Here is a 12,710-nt window from a genome sequence, read left to right as displayed (position 1 = left end):
CAACAGTTTTCCACTGTTCAATCATCCAATGTTTATGCTCCTTACACCAAGCGAGGTGTTGTTTGGCATTTACCGGTGTGATGTGTGGCTTATCAGCAGCCGCTCGATCATTAAATTCGAGTTTTCTCACCTCCTGCCTAACTGTCATAGTACTTGCAGTGGATTCTGATGCAGTTTGGAATTTCTGTGTGATGGTCTGGATAGATGGCTGCCTATATTACACATTACTACCCTCTTCAAGTGTCATCAGCCTCTGTCAGTCAACAGATGAGGTTGGCCTGTACACTTTTGTGCTGCACGTGCCCCTTCACATTTCCAATTCACTATCACATCGTAAAAATTGGACCTAGGGATGTTTAGGAGTGTGGAAATCTTGTGTACAGACATATGACACAAGTGATACCCAATCACCTGACCATGTTCGAAGTCCGTGAGTTCTGTGGAGTGCCCCATTCTGCTCTCTCACGACGTCTAATGACTACTGAAGTTGCTGGTATGGAATACCTGGCAGTAGGTGGCAGCACAATGCACCTAATATGAAAAACGTAAGTTTTTGGTGGTGTCTGGATACTTTTGATCACACAGTGTGTTCAGACACATGCTTAGGAATGGGACAGTTATATCCAGTGCCCCTCCCTGCACTTACAGGCATGTAACATTTCTGATATGGCATTGTAATGTGCATATCTTCTGTCTACTAATTCTAAATAGTTGAATTTGCTTCAAAAACTAAAGTCCATATTAGACTTAGAAACTGGAATTTTCAAAGATTTGTACATTACGTTCCTCATATTATGAATAAAAGTGTCAGATAATAGCAGCCAGGCATTTTAGAAAATATTTTCAGTGGTACAAATTCTCTAATCAATCATATGTAGCACGGGCAAATGTATTTAAAGGTCTTTGCTGCAAATGCCATTGTTAGTGTACTAAATTGAGTTGCAATCAATTGTATGCACATTCCTTTGTACAAGATATAATCAGTCAGTTTCCTGTAGACCAGAACAAGTGTTTAAAAGCACTACAGTTGGAGAATCTGACCCTACAAGATGTTCTCAAACTTGCTAAAGCTCACAAGGTTTCACATAAGATGCTACATTTGTTCAAGGTGTGTGTCTTCTATTAAAATCTCATCCTGTTCCCATAGCAAATTGTGGAACTGGGATTCAAACTGCTCAACGTGTAGCAGTGTCAGCACTGTGTCTTACACTGAAAGTTCATCCAGTTTTCACACCAAATTGCACAACCAGGTTTCAAACAGCCCATCATTTAACAGAGACTGCACACACTAGCTCACCAGTCTGCATCTTACATACGCAGGGGACAGTTTATCCAAAACTGCTCATAGAGCTCTTTTGGATAAACAGTCCCTTGCATCCCATTCAGATTGACTGCCCTCACAGTTGCCCCTCCCCATGTGCCTACAGTGCTATTGCACTCACCTCTGACACCAGCGACCTCATAAACACATATGCTGCTTGGAATGTCACAAGCTCACCCTTGTCGCTGCCATCAGCAGCAGCCACATATGTTCACCTGTGCATGAGCATGGGCCAGTGTGCGATTTGCAGGGGGTGGATGGGGGGATTTCCCCCCCTCTGCATCACACCATCCCCTCCTCTGGTTTTAGTTTATGCATCCCAACCTGGGATGTTTATTTCCCACGCACTGGAGTAAAACTTTACATATAATTTGTGGAGCCAAACACTGAAAGTTGTTAATAAGTCTTACTATTAATCCTATTAATATGTTTCAGTTTTCTATCATCAGAATAAGTACAGCTTTTCACAAATGTGCCTCTACTTTTTTAATTCCCCTTGTATACCTGTATATAGATGATTTTGTAAATAACCTTTACCTATAATGTACTTTTAAAGATATAACAAGGGATGGCCTTTCTGATAGTGCATACGCGTGAATAGTGAGTTTCAGCATTAAAATCTATTTATAAATAGCTGTTTAACCATGCGTAACGCCATGGTCCAAGCTAGTAACATACATAATTCTACTAACCCCCTAAGACATCCCCCCCACTGGTAAAAGCACAAATTGCACCTTGGCATGGGCATAAATGAGGTCACATCATCCTGCTTCAATTAGATCCTTCTTCGGCACTACCACATAAAATGTGACTCACAACCCTCCATTTTGGATTGCCCAGTCACATTTCAAGAAGATACAGGAGCTTCCATGTCTCTCATAATTGATAACACAATTACTCCAGCTGAGTCCCTTCAATTGCTTCCAACACATTAGCATCTAATGAGCTACAGGTAACAGAGCGTCCCCCTCCATCGTTACTGTAAAGCGATGGTCCGCTATAAGACTTAATTAATATTTTCTGTCTTTGCTTAAGACTGTGCTCAGACTCTTTTTAGTCTCAAAGCTTTTAATGCATGTGGTTTCAGACTGATGATTTGGTTGCCATGTGGTGCCTTTCGACGATCTTTACCGCCTGTGTGAAAGTTTCTTATCTCTCTTCATCCTGGGTTTAGTTGTGCTACCAATTATGCAGCATACATTGAAATGAAACCATTAGACACTCCACATTTCTTTCTTGTCCACCCAAACTGTGTCAAACTTCACCTTACATTCTGAGCAAGAATGGGTTATATCACAGCATTTGGCATTTAGGCATACTGACACCCATTACTACGAATCTATGTGCTACTCTATAAGTGTTTCTCTGGATATCTGAAGTATAATTCATATCTGTGGAGATTTTAAAACGATTTAAATGCTTAATCAATTATTGATACTTACATCATTCCCCACATCAACAAACTTAGATCAAAACTAGTCAGAAGAAAATATTTTTTCAAAATTGACCTAGCAGAGGTGTACTGTATATACAGCTGCCACTAGAAGAGGTTTATCAGCAGTTCATCGTCATCAGTTCTCCTTTCAGCCTCTACCACTATAATCACTTCCCTTTCAGTGTGATTACTACCCTTGTAATCTTTCAGAATTATTGGAACTCCCTGTGTTGCATTAACTACCACTATGACATGGTCATTGCAGGCAAAATGAGGGAAGCACATCAACATAATCTCTGCCTTCTTTTCCAAACTTTATAATGCAAGGATTCTGTTGCAACCTAAGAGAAATTAGGATTCTTTCAATCAAAAGCTGACTACCAGGAACACGTTCTTAGTATGGATGTATGGTTATGCCTAATGAAGAAAACATCTGTCATCATCAAACCCTACCTGCAAAGTAAACTTAAAGAATTACAATCCTTACTGGGCAAAGTCAATTATTATGAGAAATGTATCCTCCAGGCATCAGAAACATCCCAACCTCTCAACCTCCTCAGAAAAAAGGCACCAAATTTCATGGGTCTCTCTTGCCAACAAGTTTTTGATTACTCAAGTGCACCTTTCAATGCGCCCATTTCTAGCCATGTTTATCCTCAGTAAACCATATGTCCTTATTGCCAATACCTACTAACACAACATGGATGCACCTTTACCACACAAAAATTCTGATCACACAGAACACCTCATTGCATGTGCCTTGAAAACTCTAAATTCTGCTCGACTTTACTACAGTTCCATTGAAAAGAAAGTGCTATAAATAACACGTGACACAAAACAATTTCATAAATTCCTCTAAGAAGTATAATTACACCTGACTATCGACCAAAATGCTCTGGACTCCCTCTTCAATCCTCCCATCCCTTCAATGGGCAAAAGAGCTCAGAGATTACAAAGGTAGTCATTTTCATAAGCAAATACCAATACCAAATCCACTAGAGATCTGCCTCTCATCATGCCAATGCAGATGTGTTTTCCTGGAAACCCATGCATCCCAATCCACACTTTGATAAACAAGATCCAATGAGTTTTGCTATTGATGGAAGGCTATTGGATATTCTTGATGAGCTGCCCATCACTATGCAAAAGATTATTCATGCTATAATAGAGGGGCCAGTCCTCTAACAGGTAGTACACTTCATATGCCTGCTCACCAACACCCCTGTTGAGCTTCAAACTCTGGACCTGCTACAACATCAAACACAAGCAAACCATAAGAGGCATCCTTCGGTATTCAGTTACTGAAAGCTACCGTCGGATTCTCATCCTATGCAGCATCACCCTTGCAGCATGTGGTTTCTGCATGCAGACCACTGGAGAATGCCACTTGCAGATGGCACATTTACTGGCCAGACTTGTCCCAGGACAGAGAACATTCCATGGCAACACTGACGGTGCTGCTGCAAAATTTTTTGTCCTGAATGACACTGAAACAACCATGGTGGCACATCCACACCAAATCAGTATTCTTACAAGTGGGGCACAACACATGCCATACATCAACACACTCTCATCAAGCATAGCATAACAATTCGACAGTGACTGGCATTTCCTTGGTGACATGGGTAGAGGCCATTGAAATGCTCTCCAAACCTCCCTATGTAACTCACTCAAATACCCAACCTCAGCCCCAACTATCCACTGTAATGGGACTGGTCAATGGTACATCTTTTGTTATGTAATGTTCTTGCTGATACAGTTAAAAAAGGATTACCTGATGAATAGGTTATGGAATAATGATATTTGTAACTATAGTTAACTTTCTGACATACATAATTTTGATACTTTACCAGGTTCAAGCATAATTAGATGTAAAGGAGGCACTGTTTGATACCATAATATTATTATTTTGTATAAAATAGTGAATTAAGCGAAATTCTGGAAGACTTGATATTTTGTAACTGACTTGAACATATTTATGCCATTTCTTCCACACATATGACTGTATCAGTGAGTCCACCCTTTATCAAGGACTCAGGGGGAATGTTAGTAATAAAAACCACCCAGTAATTAAAATGTAAATTGACTTTTTTCTTATCAATTGTTTATTATATAAAATGTATTGCTAACTAAATTCTGCTTATGCAAAACTTGTAACCATATTTTACAGTAACAATACTTTATTTAAATTGTCAATGAATTATAACTTTTAACTGTAATTCCAATTATGCACTCTTCTAAACAGTACTACGTAAAATGGTGATTCTTAAATGGTACTGTTATCATGGCAACAGTGCCCGGCATTGTATTCTGTGTTGAGTCTGCTTTCATATGTGCTGAGATGGTAGCCTGTGTTAGTTGCAGCACAGAATGTTTAAATTAATATATTTCATTGTCTGGTGAAATTTAAAGCAATAAATGAAGAATAGTTTAAAATGGTGTTGGGTTAATTACCATATTTACATCATATCCAGGCAAACGATGGATATGCACTTCCCACAGGTGAATTTAATTATAATACAGTTCTTAGTTGTGCATGTCATTCAAACTTTTACCTCTCAGTGATGTACACTGGCAATTGATCCAATATGATCATCTTCAGCTTTTCAGTGTCTGTTATTTCCACTCATTATGATGATTGTTATTTCATATACTGAATGACACACAGTGCGCTAAAAAAGATAGTTGTGACAGAGGCTGCTCTTCACATCTTGGACTCAGACAGTGGACCACAATTGTGATACATTCAGTTTATGAACTTCTACAGAAACAATAAAATCCAAAATATGTTATCTGCCCCTCTTTGTCCCAGGTCTAATAATGCAGCTGAGAGCCTCAAGCTCACATTCAAAATGCAAATGACCAAAACCATCAGCACTACCTATATGGAATATGTGCTGCATGCCTTTTTATGAGCCTGCAAGAACATCCCAGTCCAGAGCCACTCCCTAACTGAAATTCTGCAGGCTCATTGGCAGCACACACTACTGGACCTCTTGCAGCCAGTGCCATAATAACAGATGTCGAGAAACAGCCCCAAATATGCGGTGGGTACCACTGTCTGAGACCACTCATATGGCCAATTCCCAAGATGGGTTCTGGGTATCATGACTGCCAAGTGGGACTATATGATGTTCGACACTGAAGCAAAAGGGGTGTGCCTAGTGGGCATGCAAATCAGCTCTGCCCTCATCTGCTGTCCAATCAGCTGGCAACAGCTCCACCACCTCAAATATCAACCCAAGCCCTGTACTTTTCCAGTGTCTTTCCATCATGCCTTCTCCACAGGGAAACTATGAGAATTACACCACTGTCGATTCAACAACAGGAGAGATTGATGTTTTTTATAAACAGCGGCCGGGATCCCCAATGACATATCGTTTGCTGAGTGTAGATTGTTGACATCATGAAACTTGGCCACTCTCTACTACATTGTACTTAGGATCACAATATGGATTATTAATTATCGTGCTGAAATGAGTTTGCAATGACTCATGGGCTTTCTAGTATTGTTCTTCCACCATAATGCTTGCTCACTCATGCTGTCCCACCTTGTTCTGGTTCTATGAACTATAACTTTTTTGTGATTGTTTAATTGACCTCAGTGGCCAGAAACAGTAATAACGTGTGTGTGTGTGTGTGTGTGTGTGTGTGTGTGTGTGTGTTTCCTTCTTTACAGGTAGCTTTTCACCAAATGTTCAAGTGCATAGCAGTCTTTTTGCTGTGCCTGTTAGCAAACTCAATATTTCCTCTATATGGTGAGTAACAATCTATCCTTTTCAAAACTGGTTACTTTTGAAACTAAATTCTTTCACAAATTTTCTGTAGTTAATTTACACAGAATTGCATGAACACAAGCATAGCAGTTAATTTCACTTCAGGAAATTTCACACAAAAGATACTGTTAATCATTTCTCCCTATCTTTGCTTAAGGAGCATTACATCTGATAAATTTAAAACAATACCTTGTTGTTTATTACACATACATCCATTTGCAGTGCATAGAGAAATATTACTGTCTTGTTAACCACAGTCTCAAGCCAGACAACAGCATTCGGGTACAGAAACTGGTAGCTTTTGGCTAAGAAACTTGTGGGGACAACACCCCTAAGACTATCACTGACCAACAATGGCAGCACAGAGTGACTGGTCTGTGTCCAAAACATTTAGTTTGGATTGAACAACTGAGAATGTAAGATATTTGTGTATCATTCTATCTAAGATAAATGATACATATTGATGAGCCAAATATTATGACCACTGCTCACTGTCATGTTGAAAGTCTACTGGTGGTGCTGTGGGCATCTGATGCAGTAAGGAAAGAATGTAAGTGAAAGAGTGATGAATGAGCAGTCATTATGGCAAAGGTACGGGCTGAAAATGTGGAAATCCACTGTTATAAGCAGCTTTGACAATGGGCACATTGTTGTGGCACTGTGGCTGGAAAAGAGAATCTCTAGAATGGTGATGCTGGTCACCTGTTTGTATGCTACCTTTGTGAACACCTATGGAAAGTGGTTAAGGGATGGTGAAATAATGAGTAGGCCATATCATATTGAACAACCACGTCTCATCACGAAACACAGAGGTTGGAGGACCCTCATTGTGTAATCCAGGATAGGCAGCGATCTGCGGCAGATACGATGAAGGGTACAATGCTGGTGCAGGCACAAGTGTTTCACAGCACACTGTTCAACGGCAATTGTAGTAAATGGAGCTCCACACCACATGACCCCTATGTGTTTCTGTGTTGGACCAACGACATCATCAGTTATGATTGCAGTGGCTGCAGCATCACTGATTTTCACCTTGGATCAATAGAAATGTCAGCCCCTGGTAGCTGAGTGGTCAGCACGATGGAATATCATACCTAACAGCCCAGGTTCGATTCCCGGATGGGTCGGAGATTTTCTCAGCTCAAGGAGTGGGTGTTGCGTTGTCATCATCATCATCATTTCATCCCCATCGACACGCAAGTCACCGAAGTGGTGTCAACTCGAAAGACTTGCACCAGGCGACCAGCCTGCCCGACGGTAGGCCCTAGCCACGTGGCATAAATGAAACAGAAATGTATTGCCAGTTGAATGAATTGCATTTCTTGTTACACCAGGTCAATGGTTGGGTCCTTACACAACTTCATCCAGGCGAGTGGCTGCTCGAAACATGCACTGTGCCACAGATGCAGGCCGGTGGGGGTTGAATTATGCTATGGGGTATATTGAGTTGGACATCCATGGGACTGTGGAAGGCAATCAAAGGCATCATGATAGCAGTGAACTACATGAAAGTTATTGTGGATGACCTGCATCATGCTTGAAGTCTCCCTCCATGCAATGATATGTTCCAGCAGGATAACTGTCTGTGTTGCAAGGTCAGAATCATGCTACAGTGGTTTGATGGGCAATATAGTGAACTCACATTGATGTCTTTGCCAGCAAATGTGTCTGATCTGTACCCATTGGAACACATATTAGGTGCCAGCTGTGTGCCCATAAACCACCATCCTATAATTTGAGGGAATTGTTTGACCCCTTGCATAGACATCTGGTGCAATGCACTTCTGGAATCCTGTCAAACACTTTTAGAATTCATGCCAAGCAGAGTCTCTGCTGTACTGTGTTTGAAAAGTGGAACATCACGCTGTTAAACAGGTGGTAATAATGTTTTGGCTCACTGTTGTATGTTGAGATTCAAAGTCTCTGTGTATCATTGGGTTATTCCTTACCTAAATGGCAACCCTGACTGCAGAAATGCCACTATTACAGTCATATTATGCATCACATTGATTTCTTGTTAATGCCTACAATGTGTAAGACATGACACCAACAACTGACAGCATCAGGCCAGCTGATTCTGCCACCACACCACCTCCACAATGCTGGTACCGTGCGCATTTCAGTAATGCTGCCATCACCTGTTGACAGCCCTGCTCACACCCAAATTTTAAGTGCGAGATGATATAGGTGCACCGGGCCACTCATCACTGACAAGTGAAAACACACAAATGGCAACCATGTAACAATGCATTCACTGAGAAAGTGTATGTTCCATTCTAACAATTCTACACATTTCAGTTCATATAGAAATATCACAAACATGATTTATAAAACAAGAAAACAGAAATGGAGGAAGATTAGAGTTTAACACTCCATTGACAAGGAGGTCATTGAAGATGGATCACCTGGTTGGATTGAAAAAAGGATGGAAAGGAGAAATGGAAGTGTCCTTTCTGAAGAAACCTTCTTTGTATTAACATTAAGTGATTTAGAGAAACCATGGAAAACCCAAATCTGGAAAGATGGATTGGAACTTGGACCTCACCCCTTGAGAATGTGAGTCCATTCTTGAAACAATGGTGCTACCTCAATCAACAATATCAAAATAATTAATTAGTCCTTGTTAAAGATACTCATAACGGTAGCAAATTTTAATCAACCTAGCCAATGGAAAAAGCCTAATTATTTTAATCAGAATATTGAATTTATTTCCAAATTCTGCTAACTAAAGAGGTATTAAGGTTAAACTGATATAACATGTATTAAATTTTTCTACTATAGTACTTACCCACAAATGTTTCTACCAGCCGTGCTGCCATTCTGTTATGATATGGTATAAGAGGAGAGAAGTTCTCTTTGCGGCCAAGAGTCATGGGGAATGAAAGATCAGGCAGGGTGATGGACTTCACATCTATTTCTAATTTATCCGATGGCCCACCAAATCTGTTAGCTAAATCGGAAGCTATTGACTGGTAACGAAAAGGCTGGAAAAAAAAAAAAAAAAACAATTTATTTAAATATCAACAACATATTTACAAGGACAGAAATATCAGTAAAATGCTGGGAATATGATATTGACAACCTTAATTGTTTTCTCCAAAGCATACAGTAGCATTCACCAAGAAATTACGTACTGTGTACTAAAAGCAATTAAAGAGCTCAGGAGGATTATTGTAGGGTGCACACATGCCTTGAGATGAACATTAAATTAAAGAGCAAGGCTAAAACATGAATTACAGATAAAACTGACATCAAACAAGGGGATGCAATACACATACACTTTTCAACTTAATTATGGAGAAGATTATGTAGGGCACAAACAAGAAAATAGAATGACAAAGAGTACTACTAAATGAACAATGAATAGATGGATTATGCAAATGATAATAATAGCTGAAAATAAATAAGAGGTGAAAGAAAGTCTAAAGGAGTTCAGGTGGAATGCAGTAATGCTTGGATTCAATATTGGAGACGTAAAGAAAAATGTGATACAATTATTATCGAGGAAGCATGGTAAAACTGAAATTGGACTGATGACACTGCACAGAACAAACAAATTCAAACATCTGCTAAAAAAGACACTGTAGTGTCACAAAATTTAAACTATTACACTCACATTTCTTCCACTTCTGCAACATCTGATAATGAGAACAAATAGTATGTATTTTAAACTTTTATTAATCTCTGTAAAGCATATGACTGATTTATTGCTTTGTTTTTCTTGTGTTTTATGTTCATTGGATTAGGCTGTGTCTTAGCAAATTCCATCCTTCATAAATCAAAAATTGTCTGCAAAGCTTCCTATTATAAGAATGCTTAGCACAAGCCAGCATTAGAAAGAGAATTTACTTCAGTCAACAGTGCCATCATTGGGCATTATTTATTTAATTGTTAAAAAAGTGGAACTAACTAACTTGTTTTCATATTCAGTTGCTGTTTGCATTCCTTTGTGGTGTGGTTGAGATGTTGTTCAGCTGAACTTGTGATTACAGTTTACTGCTATTGGAGCTACAGCTGAAACTTCATTCAGTTAAAGTGATTTATCTAGTGAAAGCACATACACAGTTTAAAGGAAAAAGTGTATCTGTTTTGAGACGGAGAAAAATAGTGATTTTTTAACTGAGTATTTTTAAGGATCATGTAGAAAGATATTGGTAGAGATAAGAAAAAATTGCTCATCATTGTTTAAACAGCTATAAGCTCAGATAACAGATCTCATTAAAATGATAAACACCTTCTCCATATGGAAGCACCAACACAAATCTGGTCAATCAGCTAAATGAGTTTGCAATTTTCAATCTATTAAGAGGAAACACTTGTGGTGTCGATAGGCCGTATTGACCATACACAACATTAATCTTTGGGACTCAGGTCACTCAGCCGAGTCACCATGTTAATTCATTCTGTTCTTATACCTTGTACTGTGAGCACATATATGATAATTGTCTAACTATATGTATGTGCAGATATTAGTGGGGACAGTTTATTCCATATACCGCTATTCATATCCTGTTCCCATGCTGGTGACCCTGAAGTTTCTATGTCTTCCACGAATTCTGCGCCGGGTGTTGTAAATCAACAGGTTATGCGCACGCCGCCATGGCCACCTCACCCAATGCTTTGTTCGAAGATTTGAAAGCCCAACTACAACCGCCGGGCCCCTTCAATCCTTCGCCAATGGCCGGCTCTCCATTACTCCATGGTGATTCGCGATCTCCAACCACATTGCTCACCCGCCAGACCAGTTGCTCAACTTTTCGACCACGTGGGTTCGAGTACATCTTTTGACGTTTCGCCTTCCGGGGGTGTCTTACCACACCACAATGATCTTCCACAAGTTCAACCGGTAATTTATAGTTTGAGCCCACGGGGCATGTTTTCAATGTACGCAAAGAAGTCACACTTTTGTCACATGAGTTACTAACCCCCCTGCCCCTCCCCCCCCCACACACACACACACATTCACAGGGGACCCCAGTTCCAACCGCTCAGCCACTCACCTCTCTCACAGTTCCACCTGTGTCTGCCGCACTGGCCTTCTGCATTATTTCTAAGATGGGCAAGTTCAAATCAGTACCTGTAACCTACGGTCCAGTTTATGGGACCCCTACACATATTGCGCAACCGCTCATTCCCATGGTACCGACTGAGCCAGCCGCGTCGGGTTTTTGCTACACGTCAAGGACAATGCAACCTACCGTTGCTAGAGACGTTCTTGCCAATAACGCACCCACACCTACTGTGCTGGCCTGCTGTACGGCCTCTCCTGCCATGGACCAGCCAGTTTTCCAAGGGACACAGAAGCTGCCTTCATCCCCTCCCCAGATCACCTGCTGAAGCTGCCACCTTTACACGAAGACAACCCTGTATCATGGTTTGTGCTTGTCGAGCATCTTCTTCAGTGGCATCATGTGTCCGACGACAACTCTCAATTCCTGTGTCTTGTCATGCACCTCCATGATCACTTGGACTTAATTTGCGATCTACTCCTCTTGCACTGCCTCCACCAAAGTATGAGTTCACAAAGAAAACGATCATGGAACGACTCGCCTGCTCACTGCAAGAATTAATCGTCAAGATCTTGTACGAGGAACACTGGGGGACTGAACTCTATCGCAACTCTGGTGCCACCTTCAGTTACTTGAGAGAGCACACCATGCCGGACATCACTTTGTGGGCCGTGTGGTCTGCCAACCTACAGATCCACCTGCTACATCTGCATCGCAGACCAACTGTAATCATTGCTACGACAACACCAACCAGCTCACCACTCACCACTAGTTGGCACAACTGCTCCTGCTTACCTGCCGTCTGCTGGCAGAGGCAGGGCTCACTCTGCCTCCGCACCTTCTACGTCGCCTGGCAGTATCAGCTCACTCTCTCCACCGTCCAAGCACTCCAGGATCGCCCACGCACCATACGTGCTGGTATACATGCCGGAACAAATCAATGAGGACAAGCCTCCTCCACTGCCACAGTCACCACCACCATTGCTTCTAGCTCATCCATACTGCTGGTACCACAAGATTTTCGGCGATAATGCCAAGAAGTGCTGATTACCTTGCCAGCACCCAAACGCTGACCGCAGGACCTAAAAGACACTGAGTCCTGAGGGGAACCTCACAGGCGTCCTCATACATTGCATTCTGCCCACTCGCTCGCCCGGCCAACTGGTCGT

At 41.1% G+C, this 12,710-nt stretch overlaps 1 protein-coding gene across 1 annotated transcript in view; it reads right to left on the bottom strand.

The window, feature by feature from the left end:
• LOC124545236 (phenoloxidase 2-like) overlaps positions 1–12,710 on the bottom strand; it is a 261,009-nt gene that overhangs the window by 207,703 nt on the left and 40,596 nt on the right. Inside the window, exon 3 of the mRNA XM_047124106.1 lies at positions 9,321–9,516. Within this exon, the coding sequence (XP_046980062.1) occupies positions 9,321–9,516 (196 nt within the window). The remainder of the gene's footprint in view (positions 1–9,320; positions 9,517–12,710) is intronic.

Source organism: Schistocerca americana, chromosome 8 (genome assembly GCF_021461395.2).
Source record: "Schistocerca americana isolate TAMUIC-IGC-003095 chromosome 8, iqSchAmer2.1, whole genome shotgun sequence".
Classification (NCBI taxonomy): Eukaryota; Metazoa; Arthropoda; class Insecta; order Orthoptera; family Acrididae; genus Schistocerca; species Schistocerca americana.
Note: the sequence above shows the minus strand (reverse complement) of the source record. Positions and strands in the feature narration are given on the sequence as shown.